The 26,772-nt window shown below is 46.1% G+C and overlaps 1 protein-coding gene across 1 annotated transcript in view; it reads left to right on the plus strand.

Annotated features, from left to right (window-relative positions):
• The first annotated feature begins 8,241 nt into the window (after nucleotides 1-8,241).
• The window catches only part of LOC128701788 (G-protein coupled receptor GRL101-like), a 692,032-nt gene continuing 673,501 nt past the window's right edge, over nucleotides 8,242-26,772 (plus strand). The window contains exon 1 of the mRNA XM_070105094.1: nucleotides 8,242-8,726. Within this exon, the coding sequence (XP_069961195.1) occupies nucleotides 8,546-8,726 (181 nt within the window). The 5' untranslated portion in view covers nucleotides 8,242-8,545. The remainder of the gene's footprint in view (nucleotides 8,727-26,772) is intronic.

The following is a 26,772-nucleotide window of genomic DNA, read 5'->3' on the forward strand; positions in this document are numbered from 1 at the left end:
CACTCGGAAATACATGTTTGTGACTCACGAAATCGTAATGACCCGATTACAAACAAACCATACCACGGGTGGGGTTAGAACCCGCGGTCAGAGAGTCATAAAACTCCAGACCGACGCGGTAGCCACTGGACCAGCTGGCTACAATAAGATTCACTCACCTAGGTATATTTATACACCATAGGAAGGTTAGCATAGGCCACCACTGTGACCACAAATGTAACTTTTTACAGATGAATCTCCAGCTAGCGTGGCCGTGACGAACTCTAGCTCAAGTTCCGTCAAAGCCGTCAACATGACAAGTTTTATGATTCTCTGATCGCGAGTTCTAGCCCCACCAGAAGTATGGCTTTTTATATCGCTGGATATTTCCCCCACGCATGCTTACATGCAGTCATTTTGCTTTACACTATCTTTCTGGTCACATCCCTGACATCTGACAATAAACTGATCACTGTGATAACTTTGAAAACTGACAAGTTGAAGATTGAGACATGCTACATATGGGAATCTTTATTGAAGAAACGTTTCGCCACACAGTGGCTTCATCAGTCCAATGCGAAGCAGAAAGGGGGTAAGGAGAGGAGTTTGAGGGACTGATAACCACAACTCCTCTCTTTATCCTCTTTCTGTATTGTATTTGTGAAGGCTTACTCAGCCCTGTAACAACTTAAATATGAAATATTAATCCTACCTTAAAGAAAATGAAAAATGAAAAATATAAACGATATCTGAATTCAACGTTAATATATATATATATATATATATATATATATATATATATATATATATATATATATATATATATATATATATAAAACGTGGGTGTCTGGTGTTGGTGACAACCCACCGGCTCGTTCTTCACAGATTTTCTAGCCGTCAATAATCCGTCCAGATGACAGGAAAGCAGGTTTTTTTCCACTGCAATGATGAGGGGCTATATCCTGCTACTTGCATACACAAACAGGTAAGTGGATCAGAAATTGGGACGCCTCAGAACGTTAGTCCGTCTCCAATTTCTACTCGTTGATTAGCAGGTGACCCTCTCTGTCCTTTCAAGAGTAGTGTTGGGAGCTGTGAGTCGAGTGATTTACTGTTTGACCGGAGCCCCACAGGTCACCTTTCGGGAGGGGGGAGAGGGAGGGGAAGGGATAGTGGGAGCTAGACTGACACTACGTTAACAAGCAGCCAGCAATCAAACTATCACTTTCGGGGAGGGGGATAGCGGGAGCGGGACTTACCCTACCTTAACAAGTAGCCGGCAATGAAACTATTGTTACTATATACTCCCTCGCTACTCCTATCCATTGAACTTTTCCCTCACAGTATTGAACTGATGAAGCCACTGTCTGGCAAAACATTTCCTTAATAAAGATTCACATATGTACAATAAGTGTCTCAATCTTCATGGCCTTGGGGCTCCATGATGAAGCATCAATGAATAACCATCTCAGTAACACTAACTGGTAGACAGAACTTAACAATTATCAAAGATCATGAAGGTCACAGATCTATTACTGACCAACATCCTCAGATCCGTTAATAATAGTACACAAATAACTCAGTTGAGAAATTAGACACATGTGCAATATCTGGTTATCGTTATTGTAGACTTTTCGCCATCCAGTGGTTTTATCAATATAAATTCAAGGACATAATTGGAAGACAGAAGAACTATATGCAAAAGATGAGGTAATCAGTCCCTCAGCCTTGGAGTTGGTGTGAAGAGCACCGTAGTCGTGAAGATTCTGGAGCACAGGCAAGAAGGCTGGTGCTTATATACCTGTCAGACACTGCAACATCATGGAATCTTGGTTCAGATGACATCTACATAACCTTCACGGCTACTACTACTACTGCTACTACTACCACTACTACTACTACCACTACTACTACTACTACTGCCTCCTCCACTAATCCGTGCCTCGGGTAGGACCTACTTCCACTGGGGAATCCCGCCTACCAGTGACTATGCCCTCGTCTGCTACACGTCCCTTTCCATGTGATGATTAGTATATAAGCACCAGCCTTCTTGTCTGTTCTCCAGAATCTTCACAACTACGGTGCCTTCACACCAACTCCAAGGTTTAGGGACTGATTACCTAATCTTCTGTATATAGTTCTGTCTTCAATTTGTGTCTAAGAATCTGTATTGATGAAGCCAGTGGATGGCAAAATGTCTACAATGAAGATACCCAGATGTTGCACATGTGTCTTAATTTTCAATAATAATAAGAAGAAATAATAATAGAGGAAAGAATTCTGACAACAAGCCCCCCCCCCTAGCTACACAAAAGACTGGATGCTATTAAAAATAAAATCTAATCTCCGACTCTCCTAATTAAGACGACTCAAATCTGAAGTCACTTTTGGATTCTCCTGTCTGCCAACTTTCCTCTTCTATCCAACTTTGAAGAAAAAAATAATAATGTGGGTAAAAATATTTAAAAAAAATGGGGGGGGGGAGGGATTGTGGTCACTGCAATAAATGGTAATAATTTATATACCTGGCAACCCTCCTCTTGTATAGTGGGTATCAAACTGGGTCATTGCTCTATCTGACGACTCTTCTGTTAAAGCTAGCTCTAAATGGGGGAGAGAGAGAGAGAGAGAGTCGGGTGCAACTTGGAGGTGCGCAACTCTCTGCTGTCTTGTTATTTTTCCACAAGATGCCTAAAAAAGATTCACATTTGAAATTGATCCTTATGACGATGTTTTAGTCCGACTTGGATCATTAATACCAGTGAATATAACACCAGTGAATGTAACACCAGTGAATGTAACACAAGTGAATGTAACACCAGTGAATGTAACACCAGTGAATGTAACACAAGTGAATGTAACACCAGTGAATGTAACTCCAGTGAATGTAACACCAGTGAATGTAACACAAGTGAATGTAACACCAGTGAATGTAACACCAGTGAATGTAACACAAGTGAATGTAACACCAGTGAATGTAACTCCAGTGAATGTAACACCAGTGAATGTAACACAAGTGAATATAACACCAGTGAATGTAACACCAGTGAATGTAACACAAGTGAATGTAACACCAGTGAATGTAACTCCAGTGAATGTAACACCAGTGAATGTAACACCAGTGAATGTAACACAAGTGAATGTAACACCAGTGAATGTAACACAAGTGAATGTAACACCAGTGAATGTAACTCCAGTGAATGTAACACCAGTGAATGTAACACAAGTGAATGTAACACCAGTGAATGTAACACAAGTGAATGTAACACCAGTGAATGTAACTCCAGTGAATGTAACACCAGTGAATGTAACACAAGTGAATGTAACACCAGTAAATGTAACTCCAGTGAATGTAACACCAGTGAATATAACACCAGTGAATGTAACACAAGTGAATGTAACACCAGTGAATCTAACACCAGTGAATATAGCACCAGTGAATATAGCACAAGTGAATATAACACCAGTGAATATAACACCAGTGAATCTAACACCAGTGAATCTAACACCAGTGAATCTAACACCAGTGAATCTAACACCAGTGAATATAACACCAGTGAATATAACACCAGTGAATATAACACCAGTGAATATAACACCAGTGAATCTAACACCAGTGAATATAACACCAGTGAATATAACACCAGTGAATCTAACACCAGTGAATATAACACCAGTGAATATAACACCAGTGAATATAACACCAGTGAATATAACACCAGTGAATATAACACCAGTGAATATAACACCAGTGAATATAACACCAGTGAATATAACACCAGTGAATATAACACCAGTGAATATAACACCAGTGAATATAACACCAGTGAATATAACACCAGTGAATATAACACCAGTGAATATAACACCAGTGAATATAACACATGTGAATGTGACACCAGCATCACAGATCAATAAAACCATAGAGTATGATACAGGTGAAGATTCTGACAGGTGTCAGCAGAGTGACACAGGTGAAGATTCTAACAGGTGTCAGCAGAGTGACACAGGTGAAGATTCTGACAGGTGTCAGCAGAGTGACACAGGTGAAGATTCTGACAGGTGTCAGCAGAGTGACACAGGTGAAGATTCTGACAGGTGTCAGCAGAGTGACACAGGTGAAGATTCTGACAGGTGTCAGCAGAGTGACACAGGTGAAGATTCTAACAGGTGTCAGCAGAGTGACACAGGTGAAGATTCTGACAGGTGTCAGCAGAGTGACACAGGTGAAGATACTGACAGGTGTCAGCAGAGTGACACAGGTGAAGATACTGACAGGTGTCAGCAGAGTGACACAGGTGAAGATACTGACAGGTGTCAGCAGAGTGATCGTAGGTAATCACCTTCTGTCATCGTGGTCATAACGTAACACGTTTGGTAGCGCACTCAGCTCACACACTAACGTCCAGGGGTCGATTCCCGGTACGGGTGGATACATTAAGAAGTGTTTCTTTAAGACACCTGCTGTCACTGTTAACTTAACAGTAAAACAGCTACCTGGATGTTAATTGACAGGTGTGGGTCGCATCCTGGGGACAAAATTGACGTAATTTGCCCAGAAATGCTCAGCATAAAAAGCGATTTCCTATATATGTCATTTATGCCTGCTAGAACCGTACGTGTAGAAATTAAGATTGTACAAGGTATATAATTCCGACTTGAAAGTTAAGACACGGGTGCAACATCTGGGTATCTTTATTGTAGACGTTTCGCCCTCCAGTAGCTTTATCAATGGTATAAACCTTGGTAATAAATACCGACAAGTTGGTTTAGAAAGACACGTAAGCAAACACTATAACATATTTATTAGAAAACGTTTCGGTCCTGGGACCTTGATCACTTCTAACATACAGAGGTAGAAAGACATTATATATAGGCGGAGAGTGAGATGTGACGCACGTGACCTGAGGAATGTCATAAGAACATAAGAATGGAGGAACACTGTAGAAGGCCTACTGGCCCATGCGAGGCAGGTCCTTATCATAGGCAGAGGTTGTTTTGATAAGGACCTGCCTCGCATGGGCCAGTAGGCCTTCTACAGTGTTCCTCCATTCTTATGTTCTTATGACATTCCTCAGGTCACGTGCGTCACATCTCACTCTCCGCCTATATATATTATGTCTTTCTACCTCTGTATGTTAGAAGTGATCAAGGTCCCAGGACCGAAACGTTTTCTAATAAATATGTTATAGTGTTTGCTTACGTGTCTTTCTAAACCAACTTTATCAACACAGATTCTAGGACATAATTAGAAGACAGAACTATATACAAAAGATGGGGTAATCAGTCCCTCAGTCTTGGAGATGGTGTGAATTATTATAATCAAGGGGGAAGAGCTAAACCCGGAGGATTATATAGCGCCTGGGGGGGGATGTGGAAGGCATTCAGGCTAAATTCGGGGAACTGGAGCACAGATCCAATTCCCTAAATCAAGAGCCCCTGACCAACATCAAGGAACCTTCCTTGAGGGGAGTTGATGTGAAGATCACATCAGAGCTTGGACTTGCACATCAGAGCTTTGGACTTGCACATCAGAGCTTATTTCTTGGGTAGCATTGAAAATTGGGTTGGTTAAATGTTTGTTAGTGGGATGAATTGTAAAGGACCTGCCTACTATGGGCCAACAGGCCTGCTGCAGTGTTCCTCCTTTCTTATGTTCTTATGTTCTTATGTTGTAGAGATTGTATTGATGAAGTCACTGGAGGGCGAAACGTCTACAATAAAGATATCCAGATGTTTCACATGTATCTAAATTTTCTTGCCGGTATTGTATACCTTTGTACAATAACAATCTCAATTTCGTATGGGCCAGTAGGCCTTCTGTAGTGTTCCTACATTCTTATGTTCTTATGTTCTACACGTACAGTCCTAGCTGACATTTCACGGGCCAACAGGCCTACTGCAGTGCTCCTCCTTTATGTTCTCTCTGCATATTCGTGTTGTCCACAACAAGACATTTATTATCTGTGTCTGGGAAGCAGTCTCACTAAAAAACTTAAAAAAAAATCCTCGTTTTTCATTTCGATGCAAAAAAATAGTCTTGGTCAGCGTAACATTGATTTGTATATTTAATATAAAAATTAAACTTTAGAGAGAATCTTGCTAAAGAAACGTCTGTGGCCTGATATATACTTTCTGTGAGATGATATATCATAGGCCTAAGCCTCTCACCTTTCAAGGAACGTGAGGGGTTTTGATACAAGGAATTGGATTTGTCCTCCTTCTCTTGAATTAATCCTGATGGCCTCCCATTTCCCAGGCGATGTTTGGCCCAACGGGTTTATCAGCAAGAATAAAACATTAATCCCACAATAGATACTGACCATATAATGTAATTCCAAATCGTGTCATTACGATTTCTTGAGTCTTAATATAATCCTTATCGTGCTACTGAAATCTCTTCACTCATACTGTTACGTACACAGGTGTAGTCTTGTGGAATGTGTACATGAACGTAAATGTGTCAACATAACCTGGGAAGTGTGAGCAAAAAAGGCAACTGAGTAAATACTTAACGAATTTCCTTCACCAAATACGAGTGCAAGTACATGTACAATGTACAACTAGTGAGTTGCAAGCAATAAACAGTGAGAACTGTGAGTGACCAGACTTGAGGTACAACTAGTGAGTTGCAAGCAATAAACAGTGAGAACTGTGAGTGACCAGACTTGAGGTACAACTAGTAAGTTGCAAGCAATAAACAGTGGGAACTGTAAGTGACCAGACTTGAGGTAAGTCTGGCAATATTTCTCCACGAGTCTCCAACATCGCTTCACAATTTTGACAGGCTTCCTGGAGACTGGCTGGGTTGAACTAGGCTTTAGCTTAACAGTTGGGCCCTGACTGCCATACTCTTAAACTGCTAGTTCGCAGGTTAGGAGGGCATGCCTATACGGGAGTGTAACATGTTGAATGCCACACATACCGACAGATTTCAATAATTTATACAAATTCAAAGACTTCTGTGTGATGATATATAATATAGCAACATAACCCGCTCTCAGACTTACAAAATTAAATATGAATGTGAATATTTAGTCGAGTAGAAGTGCAATGGACAAGTGAGGTAGTAGCAGCAGCAACACACAGCAAGAAGCATTCTTGAGCTTCCCCAGCGCTCGGGTCTCGGCCCAAAGCTGGGGTGTGGCTCCAAAAGGATCCTGTAGTGCTTGCTGCCTCTGCACCTCTTGACATCGTCTGCTGCTATGCAGCTGCCACATCCATCGAGCCCAGTGTGGGTGTGATTTATGGCAGCCCAAAGTGCCTATCTTCTTCCTCCGAGCCCCTTGGGGGCGGGGAATGGGGCTAGGCCTGGGGACAGCTGGTCCCAGAAGATGAGGAGGTACTTGTACCTCCTCCCATGGTAGACACTGGTCTGAGACACTCCCTCGAGAGGGAGCCAAGGCCGGGCCACCTGTCGGAAAAGGCTCGGCGAATCTACAACAGAACAGAATAGTCAAAAACATAACATTCTCGTTCTTCCAGACATAACTAACAAGTTATTTGCTTACTTGTACCATAACTTTTCTAAATTCTATGCAAACGTTATTAAGCTTATTATTATAATCAAGGGGAAGCGCTAAACCCGGAGGATTATACAGCGCCTGGGGGTGGTGGGATGTGGAAGGCATTCAGGCATAATTCGGGGAACTGGAGCACAGATCCAATTTCCTAAATCAAGAGCCCCTCACCAACATCAAGGAACCTTCCTTGAGGGGTTATTGAGCTTAGATTAGGTGCTGTTGATCGGACTGTTGAGCTCAAGTCATAAGCTCTCTGTGGAGTAAGTAGATCTTGTGGTAAACCAGCTGACAGTAAGCTGACAGTCACAACACCTAAGAAAACATTAACTTATTGCTTGTATTATCTTACAAGTTATTGCTTGTATTATCTTACAAATTATTGCTTGTATTATCTTACAAATCTGAGTGCTGAGTATCTCTAAATTGTTACATGGTTTGAGTTCAGACCGACCTAAGCAGGTTAGTTTTTATCTTAACTCACGAAATCGTAGTGAGACAACTGCAAACCATACCACGGGTGGGGTTAGAACCAGCGGTCACAGTCTCTGATCGCGGGTTCAAACCCCACCCGTGGTATGGTTAATTTCTATCTTTCATTTTAGTACGAAAGGATTAAATAACTAGAATAGAGAAGCAGCATTATTAATGTACTCGGTATAATTCCTCAAGTGATTAGTAAACTGTTTTTTCTTACAGGAATCATCCATCCATCCTCAACCTCCTGGGCCAGCCTCTCGCCTGGAGGCCTCACTAAACATAACTCCTGGGCCAGTCTCTCGCCTGGAGGCCTCAATAAACATAACTCCTGGGCCAGCCTCTCGCCTGGAGGCCTCACTAAACATAACTCCTGGGCCAACCTCTCGCCTGGAGGCCTCACTAAACATAACTCCTGGGCCAACCTCTCGCCTGGAGGCCTCGCTAAACATAACTCCTGGGCCAACCTCTCGCCTGGAGGCCTCGCTAAACATGTCGAAAGAGTTAACTCTCAAAATTACGTTGACCAAACTGACCACAACAACAGTCTCCCGAACCATAATGGCGAGATGATGGTAGTGGAGGGTAGCAAGGCTCAGCAGACACAACTGGAGAGGACTGACGAAGGTGTTTTATGCCAGCCAGGGATGTGGAGATGCTGGGACGGAAGTGTATGTGTCTACCAGAACGCTACCTGTTCCGGCCTGGCCGAGTGCCCGGACAAATCTGACGAGGCTGTCTCTTTGTGCGGTGAGTAAAAACGGCTAGACAATTTTTATGGATGTATTCTGTCAAGTTCTCTTGTTCTTATTTTTTTTTATTAACTCATCGGCAGTCTCCCACTAAGGTACGGTGGCTCGAAGAAAAACTTTCATCATTCACTCCATCACTGTCTTGCTAGAGGCAAGCTTACACTACAGTTATAAAACTGGAACATTAACACCCCTTCTCAGTATTAAATCTGGTCAGTCAAAATATCTAATTTTTCTTTGATTATATTACACTAGTCATATGGTCCGAACCCTTGATGGTCCGAACCCTTGACTGGTTTCAAACGGATTCGTTGGACAATAAAGCAGACTGAAAATGGATGGGGTTGTAGGCGCCCTTATCAAACACTAACAATAAATATAAATCAGGAACGTACACGGTAAGCTGTCCAATATACAAGTACAGTTAGAAATAGAAATACAAATAGCTAGAGCTTCATTTAAGGAGGTTATTAATAGAGTATTCAAGAGGTTGCTAGTAGAATTACAGTAAATCAACCATTCAAATCTTTATGAAGCTGTGTGTAGTCTGCAATCAAACAAACGGGCTTCCACATGGATAAATTGTCATTTTTGTGGAAATTGGTGTCACGCCCCTTGTGCAGATATCCAAGAACTAGCTACAAGCAGTATTAAAACAGGGAAGTGTTTTAGGGTATGCCCAGATGAGGAAAATCTGTGGACTAAAATCACAAGGGTATTAAAAGAGGATAACATCAAAACTGCTTTCATAGACAACCTGGAAGCTTTCTACAACAGATGGGAACATAAAAAGTCTGGGCTGAATGGTACTGCCCTTGATACTGGCCATGTAGTCAGAAACTGTAAGGCTGGAGGTGATGTCCTGGTAGTCAGTAAATGTGGGGCTGATAGTGCTGTCCAGGGAGATAGTAAGGGTGAAGCTGGAGGTGCTGTCCTGGGAGACAGTAATGGTGAAGCTGGAGGTGCTGTCCTGGGAGACAGTAATGGTGAAGCTGGAGGTGCTGTCCTGGGAGACAGTAATGGTGAAGCTGGAGGTGCTGTCCTGGGAGACAGTAATGGTGAAGCTGGAGGTGCTGTCCTGGGAGACAGTAATGGTGAAGCTAGAGATTTTGTCCAGGTATTCGGGAATTATACGCAGGAAGGAATACATATAAATGACCTCATAGGGGACAGGAGCCGTAGTGGGGAAACAAGTGTAGTCAAAGATAAGATAAAACCAATATTGCAAACTAGAAATACCACAAGAAATAGCAAACAAGAGGACTCCACTAGCAATAGTGAGGATATATTACCAAAAACAACTGGTGGGAGCTCTACTGTTGGTGCTAGGGAGGATAGGAATAAGACAGGGAAACATGCACCAACAGGGAATACAGTCACAGAAACCCAAGGCAAACGGAAACCAAGCCTGTGCACATACTATGCACTTGGTATATGCAGGCATGGGAAATCTGGAAAAACAGACGGGACGTGCAACTATGACCACCCTAGAAAATGCCATGCCCATATGACAACAGGAAAATGCAAACTACCTTCCTGTAAGCTTTTTCACCCTGAAATGTGTACCTCTTCAGTACAGGCACACCATCTATAGGGTACAAAAAGATACAAAACATCCAGGCCATGAGAAAACCTGGGTAGCCACAGCCACTCAAGAGGGAGAGGGTTTTAAGTCCAAGAAGGAAAAAAAAACTGGCAGGAAATGGCAGAAATCGTACACCAAATCCAGTCATTCCTGGAGTGGAACCACAGTCGATGGCCTCCACTCCAAACCAACAGATACAGATACTAATGCCGGAAAAAAAATCCCCCCCCAGTACCAACAATACCACCAGTCCGATGACATTCTTCTTTGCAAATATACAGGGTCTAAAGCCAGCAACAAACAAAATACCTTTCAACCGTGGACTGCTTGCAGAGGCAAAGGCAATGTTCGCGGCTTTCACTGAGACCCACATAAAGGATCACTTGGACAACGAAATATGGATCCCAGGTTACAACTTATACAGATGCGACAGAGTGAACAGGCAAAAGGGGGGGGGGGTTCGCCTGTACATTGCAGAGTCACTTGTTTGCACAGAACTGCTAAATGCCTCAAATGATGTAGTGGAAGTTTTAGCAGTAAAGGTCGAGAACCAAAACCTAATCATTGTGGTAGTCTACAAGCCTCCGGATTTAACATCCCAACAATTCCAGGAACAGCTGTTAAAAATTGACCACTGTCTGGAAAATCTTCCAGCTCCTGCACCCAACATCTTGCTCCTGGGGGATTTCAACTTAAGGCACCTAAAATGGAGGAATATAGCAAATAATATTGTTGCAGCAATAACACCAGGAGGCAGCTCTGATGAAAACTCCCACTCACACGAGCTTTTAAATCTCTGCACAAAATTCAATTTAAACCAGCAAATAATAGAGCCTACTAGACTGGAGAATACACTAGACCTCATCTTCACTAACAATGATGATCTGATAAGAAATGTCACCATATCAAAAACAATATACTCAGATCACAACATAATTGAGGTTCAGACATGTATGCGCGGAGCCCCAGACCGACATAATGAGACTAGTCACGAGGGAGCATTCACCAAATTCAACTTCAATAACAAAAACATAAAGTGGGACCAAGTAAACCAAGTCCTAACCGATATAAGCTGGGAAGATATACTAAGCAACACAGACCCCAACTTATGCCTAGAACAGATTAACTTGGTGGCACTCGATGTATGCACAAGGCTTATTCCTCTAAGAAAAAGGAGGAGTAGATGTAAAATAGAAAGAGACAGGCGCTCCCTTTACAGGCGACGGAAAAGAATAACAGAGCGGCTAAAAGAAATCAATATATCTGAAATGCGTAGGGAGACACTGGTCAGAGAAATAGCAAGCATCGAACTCAAGCTAAAGGAATCTTATAGGAGTCAGGAATCGCGGGAAGAACTAAAAGCCATAAATGAAATCCAAAGAAACCCAAAGTATTTCTTCTCCTATGCCAAATCAAAGTCGAGAACAACGTCCAGTATTGGGCCCCTACTTAAACAAGATGGGTCCTACACAGATGACAGCAAGGAAACGAGTGAGCTACTCAAGTCCCAATATGACTCAGTTTTTAGCAAGCCGCTAACCAGACAGAGTCGAAGATCAAAATGAATTTTTTATGAGAGAGCCACAAAATTTGGTTAACACAAGCCTATCCGATGTTATCCTGACGCCAAATGACTTCGAACAGGCGATAAATGACATGCCCATGCACTCTGCCCCAGGGCCAGACTCATGGAACTCTGTGTTCATCAAGAACTGCAAGAAGCCCCTATCACGAGCCTTTTCCATCCTATGGAGAGGGAGCATGGACACGGGGGTCGTCCCACAGTTACTAAAAACAACAAACATAGCCCCACTCCACAAAGGGGGCAGTAAAGCAACAGCAAAGAACTACAGACCGATAGCACTAACATCCCATATCATAAAAATCTTTGAAAGGGTCCTAAGAAGCAAGATCACCACCCATCTAGAAACCCATCAGTTACACAACCCAGGGCAACATGGGTTTAGAACAGGTCGCTCCTGTCTGTCTCAACTATTGGATCACTACGACAAGGTCCTAAATGCACTAGAAGATAAAAAGAATGCAGATGTAATATATACAGACTTTGCAAAAGCCTTCGACAAGTGTGACCATGGCGTAATAGCTATGGTGAAAAGCTCTGTTCCACAAGGCACAGTACTCGCTCCCATCTTGTTCCTCATCCTCATATCCGACATAGACAAGGATGTCAGCCACAGCACCGTGTCTTTCTCTGCAGATGACACCCGAATCTGCATGACAGTGTCTTCCATTGCAGACACTGCAAGGCTCCAGGCGGACATCAACCAAATCTTTCAGTGGGCTGCAGAAAACAATATGAAGTTCAACGATGAGAAATTTCAATTACTCAGATATGGTAAACACGAGGAAATTAAATCTTCATCAGAGTACAAAACAAATTCTGGCCACAAAATAGAGCGAAACACCAACGTCAAAGACCTGGGAGTGATCATGTCGGAGGATCTCACCTTCAAGGACCATAACATTGTATCAATCGCATCTGCTAGAAAAATGACAGGATGGATAATGAGAACCTTCAAAACTAGGGAGGCCAAGCCCATGATGACACTCTTCAGGTCACTTGTTCTATCTAGGCTGGAATATTGCTGCACACTAACAGCACCTTTCAAGGCAGGTGAAATTGCTGACCTAGAAAATGTACAGAGAACCTTCACGGCGCACATAACGGAGATAAAACACCTCAATTACTGGGAGCGCTTGATGTTCCTAAAACTGTATTCCCTGGAACGCAGGAGGGAGAGATACATGATTATATACACCTGGAAAATCCTAGAGGGACTAGTACCGAACTTGCACACGAAAATCACTCACTACGAAAGCAAAAGACTTGGCAGACGATGCAACATCCCCCCAATGAAAAGCAGGGGTGTCACTAGCACGTTAAGAGACCATACAATAAGTGTCAGGGGCCCGAGACTGTTCAACTGCCTCCCAGCACACATAAGGGGGATTACCAACAGACCCCTGGCAGTCTTCAAGCTGGCACTGGACAAGCACCTAAAGTCGGTTCCTGATCAGCCGGGCTGTGGCTCGTACGATGGTTTGCGTGCAGCCAGCAGCAACAGCCTGGTTGATCAGGCTCTGATCCACCAGGAGGCCTGGTCACAGACCGGGCTGCAGGGGCGTTGACCCCCGGAACTCTCTCCAGGTAAACTCCAGGTATGATTTTTTAAATATGCGAAATATTTCGAAACATCAAATTATCTCATTTCTTCCTCACTTTAAATCTGGCCAGGCTTTAAACCAGCCAAATATGTCTCAACGCGGCACGAACTGAGAAAGGTATCCCTTGTATCCCATCAGCGCATCCCAAATGTTCCCCAATGCACGTGAAAGGACTCGTACACTGTCGTCAACATTCAAAGCAGCTAAAAATCAGTGGTGCAGATTTAAAGCGAATCATAACCTAAAGCCACAAGTTATCACATGGAAACTTGCACCACAAAACACTGATATAAATCGGCACCTGCAACCCCTAAAACCATTTCGAATCTTTTAATAAATTAAAACGTCTTTGTACATCTTACACCAGTTAGACAAAGATTTTTCTAGTTATCGGACAGAGATAATTAACTTAATTTATGCAGAATAAAAAGGCATAATACCGTGACTGGAACAGAACACATAACTTGCACATAGGAGACAGAAGCTTATTTGCTACGTTTCGGTCCGACTTGATGGTGCCCCGTGGACTAGTGGTAAAAGTTCTCTTGCTTCATACGCTGAGGGCCCGGGTTCGATTCCCGGGGAGGGTTGAAACATTGGGCGTGTTTCCTTATATCGGTTGGCTATGTTTATCTATCAGTAAAAACATGTACCTGGGTGTTAGTGGACTGGTGTGGGTGGCATCCTGGGTGTTAGTGAACTGGTGTGGGTGGCATTCTGGGTGTTAGTGGACAGGTGTGGGTGGCATCCTGGGTGTTAGTGAACTGGTCTCTGTGGCATCCTGGGTGTCTGTGGACTGGTGTGGGTGGCATCCTATGTGTTAGTTTACTGGTGTAGGTGGCATGCTGGGTGTTATTGGACTTGTGTGGGTGGTTTCCTGGGTGTTAGTGGACTGGTGTGGGTGGCATCCTGGGTGTTAGTGGACTGGTGTAGGTGGCATCCTGGGTGTTAGTGGACTGGTGTGGGTGGCATCCTGGGTGTTAGTGGACTGGTGTGGGTGGCATCCTGGGTGTTAGTGGACTGGTGTGGATGGCATCCTGGGTGTTAGTGGACTGGTGTGGATGGCATCCTGGGTGTTAGTGGACTGGTGTGGGTGGCATCCTGGGTGTTAGTGGACTGGTGTGGGTGGCATCCTGGGTGTTAGTGGACTGGTGTGGATGGCATCCTGGGTGTTAGAGGTCTGGTGTGTGTGTGGCGTCCTGGGTGTTAGTGGACTGGTGTTTGTGGCATCCTGGGTGTTAGTGGACTGGTGTGGGTGGCATCCTGGGTGTTAGTGGACTGGTGTGGGTAGCATCCTGGGTGTTAGTGGACTGGTGTGGGTGGCATCCTGGGTGTTAGTGGACTGGTGTGGGTGGCATCCTGGGTGTTAGTGGACTGGTGTGGGTGGCATCCTGGGTGTTAGTGGACTGGTGTGGGTGGCATCCTGGGTGTTAGTGGACTGGTGTGGGTGGCATCCTGGGTGTTAGTGGACTGGTGTGGGTGGCATCCTGGGTGTTAGTGGACTGGTGTGGGTGGCATCCTGGGTGTTAGTGGACTGGTGTGGGTGGCATACTGGGTGTTAGTGGACTGGTGTGGGTGGCATCCTGGGACAAAACTGACATAATTTGCGGGAAATGCTCAGCATAACAAGCAACTTTCTATATAGTAGTATGTCACTGATGTCAGCTATGATCTGTATACCTTGTACATGTACTGGTATACCTTGTACATGTACTTGTATACCTTGTACATGTACTGGTATACCTTGTACATGTACTTGTATACCTTGTACATGTGCTTGTATACCTTGTACATGTACTTGTATACCTTGTACATGTACTGGTGTACCTTGTACATGTACTTGTATACCTTGTACATGTGCTTGTATACCTTGTACATGTACTTGTATACCTTGTACATGTACTGGTGTACCTTGTACATGTACTTGTATACCTTGTACATGTACTTGTATACCTTGTACATGTACTGGTATACCTTGTACATGTACTTGTATACCTTGTACATGTGCTTGTATACCTTGTACATGTACTTGTATACCTTGTACATGTACTGGTGTACCTTGTACATGTACTTGTATACCTTGTACATGTGCTTGTATACCTTGTACATGTACTTGTATACCTTGTACATGTACTGGTGTACCTTGTACATGTACTTGTATACCTTGTACATGTACTTGTATACCTTGTACATGTACTGGTATACCTTGTACATGTACTTGTATACCTTGTACATGTGCTTGTATACCTTGTACATGTACTTGTATACCTTGTACATGTACTGGTGTACCTTGTACATGTACTTGTATACCTTGTACATGTACTTGTATACCTTGTACATGTACTGGTATACCTTGTACATGTACTTGTATACCTTGTACAAGGTATACAAGTACATGTACAAGGTATACAAGTACATGTACAAGGTATACAAGTACATGTACATGTACTTGTGTACCTTGTAATGTACTTGTATACCTTGTACATGTACTTGTATTCCTTGTACATGTACTTGAATTCCTTTTACATGTACTTGTATACCTTGTACATGTACTTGTATACCTTGTACATGTACACCATGTAATGTACTTGTATACCTTGTACATGTACTTGTATACCTTGTACATGTACACCTTGTACATGTACTTGTATACCTTGTACATGTACACCTTGTACATGTACTTGTATACCTTGTACATGTACTTGTGTACCTTTTACATGTACTTGTATACCTTGTACATGTACTGGTGTACCTTGTACATGTACTTGCACACCTTGTACATGTACATGTATACCTTGTACATGTACATGTATACCTTGTACATGTACTTGTATACCTTGTACATGTACTTGTATACCTTGTACATGTACTTGTATACCTTGTACATGTACTTGTATACCTTGTACATTTACTTGTATATCTTGAACATGTACTTGAATACCTTGTACATGTACTTGTATATCTTGTACATGTACTTGTATACCTTGTAAATGTACTTGTATACCTTGTACATGTACTTGTATACCCTGTACATGTACTTGTATACCTTGTACATGTACTTGTATACCTTGCACATGTACTTGTATACCTTGCACATGTACTTGTATACCTTGTACATGTAGTTGTATTCCTTGTACATTTACTTGTATACCTTGTACAAGTACTTGTATACCTTGTACAAGTACTTGTATACCTTGTACATGTACTGGTGTACCTTGTACATGTACTTGTATACCTTGTACATGTACTTGTATGCCTTGTACATGCACTGGTGTACCTTGTACATGTACTTGTATACCTTGTACATGCACTTGTATACCTTGTACATGTACTTGTATACCTTGTACATGTACTTGTATACCTTGTACATGTACTGGTGTACCTTGTACATGTACTTGTATACCTTGTACATGTACTTGTGTGCCTTGTACATGCACTGGTGTACCTTGTACATGTACTTGTATACCTTGTACATGTACTTGTATACCTTGTACATGTACTTGTATACCTTGTACATGTACTTGTATACCTTGTACATGTACTTGTATTCTTTGTACATGTACTTGTATACCTTGTACATGTACTTGTATACCTTGTACATGTACTTGCATACCTTGTACATGTACTTGTATACCTGGTACATGTACTTGTATACCTGGTACATGTACTCGTGTACCTTGTACATGTACTTGTATACCTTGTACATGTACTTATACCTTGTACATGTACTTGTATACCTTGTACATGTACTTGTATTCTTTGTACATGTACTTGTATACCTTGTACATGTACTTGTATACCTTGTACATGTACTTGTATACCTTGTACATATACTTGTATACCTGGTACATGTACTTGTATACCTGGTACATGTACTCGTGTACCTTGTACATGTACTTGTATACCTTGTACATGTACTTGTATACCTTGTACATGTACTTGTACACCTTGTACATGTACTTGTACACCTTGTACATGTACTTGTATACCTGGTACATGTACTCGTGTACCTTGTACATGTACTTGTATACCTTGTACATGTACTTGTATACCTTGTACATGTACTTGTATACCTTGTACATGTACTTGTACACCTTGTACATGTACTTGTATACCTTGTACATGTACTTGTATACCTTGTACATGTACTTGTATTCTTTGTACATGTACTTGTATACCTTGTACATGTACTTGTATACCTTGTACATGTACTTGTATACCTTGTACATGTACTTGTATACCTTGTACATGTACTTGTATACCTGGTACATGTACTCGTGTACCTTGTACATGTACTTGTATACCTTGTACATGTACTTGTATACCTTGTACATGTACTTGTATACCTTGTACATGTACTTGAACACCTTGTACATGTACTTGTACACCTTGTACATGTACTTGTACACCTGGGACATGTACTTGTATACCTTGTACATGTACTTGTATACCTTGTACATGTACTTGTATACCTTGTACATGTACTTGTATACCTTGTACATGTACTTGTATACCTTGTACATGTACTTGTATACCTTGTACATGTACTTGTATACCTTGTACATGTACTTGTATACCTTGTACATGTACTTGTATACCTTGTACATGTACTGGTATACCTTGTACATGTACTGGTATAACTTGTACATGTACTGGTATACCTTGTACATGTACTGGTATACCTTGTACATGTACTTGTACACCTTGTACATGTACTTGTACACCTTGTACATGTACTTGTATACCTTGTACATGTACTTGTTTACCTTGTACATGTACTGGTATACCTTGTACATGTACTGGTATACCTTGTACATGTACTGGTATACCTTGTACATGTACTGGTATACCTTGTACATGTACTGGTATACCTTGTACATGTACTTGTATACCTTGTACATGTACTTGTATACCTTGTACATGTACTTGTATACCTTGTACATGTACTGGTATACCTTGTACATGTACTTGTATACCTTGTACATGTACTTGTATACCTTGTACATGTACTGGTATACCTTGTACATGTACTTGTATACCTTGTACATGTACTGGTATACCTTGTACATGTACTGGTATACCTTGTACATGTACTTGTACACCTTGTACATGTACTGGTATACCTTGTACATGTACTTGTATACCTTGTACATGTACTGGTATACCTTGTACATGTACTTGTATACCTTGTACATGTACTTGTATACCTTGTACATGTACTTGTATACCTTGTACATGTACACCTTGTACACGTAGTGGTAGAAATAAAGATAATTAAAGTTACATTATTTACAAGTGTGGTTTTCTTAATCATTTGCATAAAAAATGGCAAATTATGGCTTAAATGGTCCAGGAAAAGTTAAACCGCCATTTTAAGAAAATAAACCAGCGTTTGAAGGTTTTAATTCGACACGATAAAACGTTTACCTGTTTTGCATATAAAACCTGTATTTTAATTTTCTGGCTGCTTACTTGGACAAAATGACTGGCCATATCTGATAATTAAGGACAGAACAGCGTCCTTGATTCACGGACTCGTAATAAAATGATTGCAAACCACGGTACGGGTGGGGTTAGAACCCATGGCAAGCGAGGGGTAAAACTCCCGGCCAGATGGATGAATCTTATTGTAGCCAGCTGGCTACAATAAGGTTTATCCAACTAGGTATATTTATACACCATAGGGAGGTTAGCATGGGCCACCATGTTAACCTCGATGCTTACTGAAACCCGAAACCGAGCTGAATTGGTTTCAGCAATGCTCCAGCCTTGTGACTGAAAACAAGGTGTTTTAGAGAACAAAAAGGCACAATACCGTGACTGGAACAACACACAAATAACCAGCATGTAGGAGAGAGAAGCTTACGACGACGTTTCGGTCCGACTTGGACCATTTACAAAGTCACACTAACCAGAAGTGGAGCAGGACGGCTATATATAGGCAGGAAGAGGTAGTGGTGGTAGTAGTATTAGTAGTAATGGTAGTTGCAGTGGTAGTAGTAGTAGTAGTAGTAGTGGTAGTAGTGGGGAACTAAGGAGGAGGAGCCAGTCAAATATAAAGACAGGGGAGCACTGCAAGGGAGCTAGGTGCCCAAAGAGGGAGAGCAAGTACACAGAGGTGGGGGGAAGGGGAAGTGATGAAATAAATAATGAAGGAACAGAAACACGCGACAGAAGAAAGGCAAAAAAGGAAACAGGAAATGGAAGAGGGAATAGAGAATGGGATAGTGGCCCTTGGGTAAACCGCCAGCCTGGTATATTGGGGAATCTAGCGAACATAGACAAAGGGCTTTCTGAAACCTCTCCATGGGCTAGGCTGAACATTTGTTCTTAGTGGTGTCACCTTAAGCCCACGAGACCTTCTGCTGAGCCCTGGTGGCATTAGGTGGTGGGCCCCCTGCAGGTGCGAAGTCCTGGTGGCATGAGCTGGAAGAACCCTGGAGGTGCTTAGCAATCGTGGAATAAGATGGTTGAACCCTATGGTAGTGTTACGCCCTGGTGGAATGAAGTGGTGGGCGCCCCTAGAGGTGCTGATTCCTGGTGAAATGAGGTGCTGGGGCCCCTGTAGGTGCTAAGTCCTGGTGGAATGAGGTGGTGAGGACCCTGTAGGTGTTGAGCCCTGGTGTAATGAGGTGGTGAGGAACCTGGAGGTGGAGCCCTGGTGTAATGAGTTGGTGAGGAGCCTGGAAGTGCCGCCCAGGTGTAATGAGGTGGTGAGGACCCTGAAGATGCTTAGCCCTGGTGTAATGAGTTGGTGAGGAGCCTGGAAGTGCTGCGCCCTGGTGTAATGAGGTGGTGAGGACCGTGGAGGAGCTGAGTCCTGGTGAAATGAAGTGGTGAGGACCCTGGAGGCGCTGAGTCTTGCTGGAATGAGGTGGTGAGGACACTGGAGGTGCTGAGTCCTGGTGTAGTGATGTGGTGAGGACCATGGAGGCGCCGAGTCTTGCTGGAATGAGGTGGTGAGGACACTGGAGGTACTGAACCCTGGTGGAATGAGGTGGCGAGGACCCTGGAGGTGCTGAGCCCTTGTGGAATGAGGTAGTGAGGACCATGGAGGTGCTAAGCCTGGTGTAATGAGGTGATGAGGAGCCTGGAGGTGCTGAGCCCTGGTGTAATGAGATGTTCAGGAGCCTGGAGGTCTTGAGCCATGGTGTAATGAGGTGGTGAGGACTCTGTAGGCGCTGAACCCTGGTGTAAAGAGGTTGTGACGACCCTGCAGGTTCTGAGGCATGGTGCAATGAGGCGGTGAGGACCCTGGAGGTGCTGAGCCCTGGTGTAATGAGGTGGTGAGGATCCTGGAGGTGCTGAGCCCTGGTGTAATGAGGTGGTGAGGAGCCTGGAGGTGTTGAGCCATGGTGTAATGAGGTGGTGAGGATCCTGGAGGTGCTGAGCCCTGGTGTAATGAGGTGGTGAGGAGCAAGGAGGTGCTGAGCCCTGGTGTAATGAGGTGGTGAGGAGCATGGAGGTGCTGAGCCCTGGTGTAATGAGGTGGTGAGGACCCTGTAGGCGCTGAGTCCTGGTGTAATGAGGTTGTGAGGACCATGGAGGTGCTGAGCCCTGGTGTAATGAGGTGGTGAGGAGCATGGAGGTGCTGAGCCCTGGTGTAATGAGGTGGTGAGGAGCATGGAGGTGCTTAGCCCTGGTGTAATGAGGTGGTGAGGACCGTGGAGGTGCTAAGTCCTGGTGGAATGAGGTGGTGAGGACTCTGTAGGTGTTGAGCCCTGGTGTAATGAGGAGGTGAGGACTCTGGAGACGAGGAGTCCTGGTGTAATGAGGTGGTGAGGAACCTGGAGGTGGAGCCCTGGCGTAATGAGTTGGTGAGGAGCCTGGAAGTGCTGAGCCCTGGTGTAATGAGGTGGTGAGGACCGTGGAGGTGCTGAGTCCTGGTGTAATGATGTGGTGAGGACCCTGGAGGCGCTGAGTTTTGCTGGAATGAGGTGGTGAGGACACTGGAGGTGCTGAGCCCTGGTGTAATGAGGTGGTGAGGACCGTGGAGGAGCTGAGTCCTGGTGTAATGATGTGGTGAGGAACCTGGAGGTGGAGTCCTGGTGTAATGAGTTGGTGAGGAGCCAGGAGGTGCTGACCCCTGGTGTAATGAGGTGGTGAGGACCCTGGAGGTGCTGAGCCCTGGTGTAATGAGGTGGTGAGGACCGTGGAGGTGCTGAGTCCTGGTGTAATGATGTGGTGAGGACCCTGGAGGCGCTGAGTCTTGCCGGAATGAGGTGGTGAGGACACTGGAGGTGCTGAGCCCTGGTGTAATGAGGTGGTGAGGACCCTGGAGGCGCTGAGTCCTGGTGTAATGAGGTTGTGAGGACCATGGAGGTGCTGAGCCCAGGTGTAATGAGGTGGTGAGGACCCTAGAAGTGCTGAGCCCTGGTGTAATGAGGTAGTTAGGACCCTGGAGGTACTGAGCCCTGGTGGAATGAGGTGGTGAGGACCCTGGAGGTGCTGAGCCCTGGTGTAATGAGGTAGTTAGGACCCTGGAGGTGCTGAGCCCTGGTGTAATGAGGTGATGAGCCTTTAGGTGCTGAGCCCTGGTGTAATGAGGTGGTGAGGAGCCTGGAGGTGTTGAGCCATGGTGTAATGAGGTTGTGACAACCCTGGAGGTTCTGAAGCATGGTGCAATGAGGCGGTGAGGACACTGGAGGTGCTGAGCCCTGGTGTAATGAAGTAGTGAGGATCCTGGAGGTGATGAGCCCTGGTGTAAGGACCCTGGAGGCGCTGAGCCCTGGTGTAATGAGGTGATGAGGACAACGGAGGTGCTGAATCCTGGTATAATGAGGTGGTGAGGACCCTGGAGGTGCTGAGCCCTGGTGTAATGAGGCACTGAGGACCCTGGAGTCGCTGAGCCCAGGTGTAATGAGGTGGTGAGGACCCTAGAAGTGCTAAGCCCTGGTGTAATGAGGTAGTTAAGACCCTGGAGGTACTGAGCCCTGGTGGAATGAGGTGGTGAGGAACCTGGAGGTGCTGAGCCCTGGTGTAATGAGGTGGTGAGGACCGTGGAGGTGCTGAGCCCAGGTGTAATGAGGTGGTGAGGACCCTAGAAGTGCTGAGTCCTGGTGTAATGAGGTAGTTAGGACCCTGGAGGTACTGAGCCCTGGTGGAATGAGGTGGTGAGGACCCTGGAGGAGCTGAGCCCTGGTGGAATGAGGTAGTGAGGACCATGGAGGTGCTGAGCCCTGGTGTAATGAGGTGATGAGGAGCCTGGAGGTGCTGAGCCCTGGTGTAATTAGGTGATGAGGAGCCTGGAGGTGTTGAGCCATGGTGTAATGAGGTTGTGAATACCCTGGAGGTTCTGATCCCTGGTGTAATTAGGTGATGAGGAGCCTGGAGGTGTTGAGCAATGGTGTAATGAGGTGGTGAGGATCCTGGAGGTGATGAGCCCTTGTGTAATAAGGTAGTGAGGACCCTGGAGGCGCTGAGCCCTGGTGTAATGAGGTGATGAGGACAATGGAGGTGCTGAATCCTGGTATAATGAGAGGGTGAGGAGAATTGAGGTGCTGAGTCCTGGTGTAATGAGGTGGTGAGGATCCTGGAGGTGCTGAGCCCTGGTGTAATGAGGTGGTGAGGAGCCTGGAGGTGTTGAGCCCTGGTGTAATGAGGTGGTGAGGACTCTGGAGGCGCGGAATCCTGGGGTAATGAGGTTGTGACGACCCTGGAGGTTCTGAGCCATGGTGTAATGAGGCGGTGAGGACCCTGGAGGTGCTGAGTCCTGGTGTAATGAAGTAGTGAGGACCCTGGAGGTGCTGAGCCCTGGTGTAATGAGGTAGTGAAGACCCTGGAGGCGCTGAGCCCTGGTTTATGAGGTGGAGGACCCTGGAGGTGCTGAGCCCTGGTCTAATGAGGCGGTGAGGAGCATGTAGGTGCTGAGTCCTGGGGTAATGAGGTGGTGAGGACACTGGAGGTGCTGAGGCCTGGTGTAATGAGGTGGTGAGGACCCTGGAGGCGCTGAGTCCTGGTGTAATGAGGTGGTGAGGAGCATGGAGGTGCTGAGCCCTGGTGTAATGAGGTGACGAGGATCCTGGAGGTGCTGAGCCCTGGTGAAATTAGGTAGTGAGGACCCTGGAGGCGCTGAGCCCAGGTGTAATGAGGTGATGAGGAGCATGGAGGTGCTGAGACCTGGTGTAATAAGGTGGTGAGGAGCATGGAGGTGCTGAGACCTGGTGCAATGAGGTGGTGAGGATCCTGGAGGTGCTGAGCCCTGGTGTAATGAGGTGGTGAGGAGAATTGAGGTGCTGAGCCCTGGTGTAATAAGGTGGTGAGGAGCATGGAGGTGCTGAAACCTGGTGTAATGAGGTGGTGAGGATCCTGGAGGTGCTGAGCCCTGGTGTAATGAAGTGGTGAGGACCATGGAGGTGCCGAGCCCAGGTGTAATGAGGTGGTGAGGATCCTGGAGGTGCGGAGCCCTGGTGTAATAAGGCGGTGAGGACCCTGGAGGTGCTGAGCCCTGGTGTAATGAGGTGGTGAGGACCCTGGAGGTGCTGAGTCCTGGTGTAATGAGGTAGTTGAGGACCCTGGAGGTACTGAGCCCTGGTGTAATGAGGTGGTGAGGAGCCCTGGAGGTGCTGAGCCCTGGTGTAATGAGGTGGTGAGGACCCTGGAAGTGCTGAGTCCTGGTGTAATGAGGTGGTGAGGACCATGGAGGTGCTGAGTCCTGGTGTAATGAGGTGGTGAGGACCCTGGAATGAGGTGCTGAGCCCTGGTATAATGAGGTGGTGAGGAGCATGGAGGTGCTGAGCCCTGGTGTAATGAGGTGGTGAGGACCCTGTAGGCGCTGAGTCCTGGAGCAATGAGGTGGTGAGGACCCTGGAGATGCTTAGCCCTGGTGTAATGAGTTGGTGAGGACCCTGGAAGTGCTGAGCCCTGGTGTAATGAGGTGGTGAGGACCCTGGAGGTGCTGAGCCCTGGTGTAATGAGGTGGTGAGGACCCTGGAGGTGCTGAGCCCTGGTGTAATGAGGTGGTGAGGACCGTGGAGGTGCTGAGTCCTGGTGTAATGAGGTGGTGAGGACCCTGGAGGCGCTGAGTCCTGATGTAATGAGGTGGTGAGGACCCTGGAGGCGCTGAGTCTTGCTGGAATGAGGTGGTGAGGACCCTGGAGATGCTTAGCTTTGGGGTAAAGAGTTGGTGAGGACCCTGGAGGTGCTGAGACCTGGTGTAATGAGGTAGTGAAGACCCTGGAGGTGCTGAGCCCTGGTGTAATGAGGTGGTGAGGACCCTGGAGGTGCTGAGCCCTGGTGGAATGAGGTAGTGAGGACCATGGAGGTGCTGAGCCCTGGTGTAATGAGGTGATGAGGAGCCTGGAGGTGCTGAGCCCTGGTGTAATGAGATGGTGAGGAGCCTGGAGGTGTTGAGCCATGGTGTAATGAGGTGGTGAGGACTCTGTAGGCGCTGAATCCTGGTGTAATGAGGTTGTGACGACCCTGCAGGTTCTGAGGCATGGTGCAATGAGGCGGTGAGGACCCTGGAGGTGCTGAACCCTGGTGTAATGAAGTAGTGAGGATCCTGGAGGTGATGAGCCCTGGTGTAATAAGGTAGTGAGGACCCTGGAGGCGCTGAGCCCAGGTGTAATGAGGTGATGAGGACACTGGAGGTGCTGAATCCTGGTATAATGAGGTGGTGAGGAGAATCCAGGTGCTGAGCCCTGGTATAATAAGATGGAGAGGAGCATGGAGGTACTGAGCCCTGGTGTAATGAGGTGGTGAGGATCCTGGAGGTGCTGAGCCCTGGTGTAATGAGGTGGTGAGGACACTGGAGGTGCTGAGCCCTGGTGTAATGAGGTGGTGAGGAGCATGGAGGTGCTGAGCCCTGGTGTAATGAGGTGGTGAGGATCCTGGAGGTGCTGAGCCCTGGTGTAATGAGGTGGTGAGGACCCTCGAGGCCCCGAGTCCTGGTGTAATGAGGTTGTGAGGACCCTGGAGGCCCCGAGTCCTGGTGTAATGAGGTGGTGAGGACCGTGGAGGTGCTGAGTCCTGGTGTAATGATGTGGTGAGGACCCTGGAGGTGAGCTGAGTGAGGCAGTGAGGACCCTGGAGGTGCTGAATCCTGGTGTAATGAGGTGGTGAGGAGCATGGAGGTGCTGAGCTCTGGTGTAATGAGGTGGTGAGCACCCTGTAGGCGCTGAGTCCTGGTGTAATGAGGTTGTGGTGAGGTGGAGCCCTGTAATGAGGGTGCTAGAAGTGCTGAGCCTGGTGTAATGAGGTGGTGAGGACCGTGGAAGTGCTGAGTCCTGGTGTAATGATGTGGTGAGAAACCTGGAGGTGGAGCCCTGGTGTAATGAGGTGGTGAGGACCATGGAGGTGCTGAGCCCTGGTGTAATGAGGTGGTGAGGACCGTGGAGGTGCTGAGTCCTGGTGTAATGATGTGGTGAGGAACCTGGAGATGGAGCCCTGGTGTAATGAGTTGGTGAGGACCCTGGAGGCGCTGAGCCCTGGTGTAATGAGGTGGTGAGGACCGTGGAGGTGCTGAGTCCTGTTGGAATGATGTGCTGAGGACCCTGAGGACCCTGGAATGAGGTGGTGAGGGCCCTGGAGGTGCTGAGCCCTGGTGTAATGAGGTGGTGAGGACCCTGTAGGCGTTGAATCCTGGAGCAATGAGGTGGTGAGGACCCTGGAGATGCTTAGCCCTGGTGTAAAGAGTTGGTGAGGAGCCTGGAGGCGCTGAGCCCTGGTGTAATGAGGTGAGGTGGAGGACCCTGGAGGTACTGGAGCCCTGAGGTGGAATGAGAGGTAATGGTGAGGAGTGCTGAGCCCTGGAGGACCCTGGAGGCTGAGCCCTGGTGGAATGAGGTAGTGAGGACCATGGAGGTGCTGAGCCCTGGTGTAATGAGGTGTGAGGAGCCTGGAGGTGCTGAGCCCTGGTGTAATGAGGTGAGGAGCCTGGAGGTGTTGAGCCTGGTGTAATGAGGTGGTGAGGACTCTGAGGCGCTGAATCCTGGTGTAATGAGGTTGTGACGACCCTGAGGTTCCCATGGTGTAATGAGGTAGTGAGGACCCTGGAGGTGCTGAGCCCTGGTGTAATGAAGCAGTGAGGACCCTGGAGGTGCTGAGCCCTGGTGTAATGAGGCACTGATGACCATGGAGTCACTGAGCCCTGGTGTAATGAGGTGATGAGGACACTGGAGGTGCTGAGCCCTGGTGTAATGAGGTGGTGAGGAGACTGGAGGTGCTGACCCCTGGTTTAATGAGGTGGTGAGGACCCTGGAGGTGCTGAGCCCTGGTGTAATGAGGTGGTGAGGACCGTGGAGGTGCTGAGTCCTGGTGTAATGTGGTGGTG

Source organism: Cherax quadricarinatus, chromosome 96 (genome assembly GCF_038502225.1).
Source record: "Cherax quadricarinatus isolate ZL_2023a chromosome 96, ASM3850222v1, whole genome shotgun sequence".
NCBI lineage: Eukaryota > Metazoa > Arthropoda > Malacostraca > Decapoda > Parastacidae > Cherax > Cherax quadricarinatus.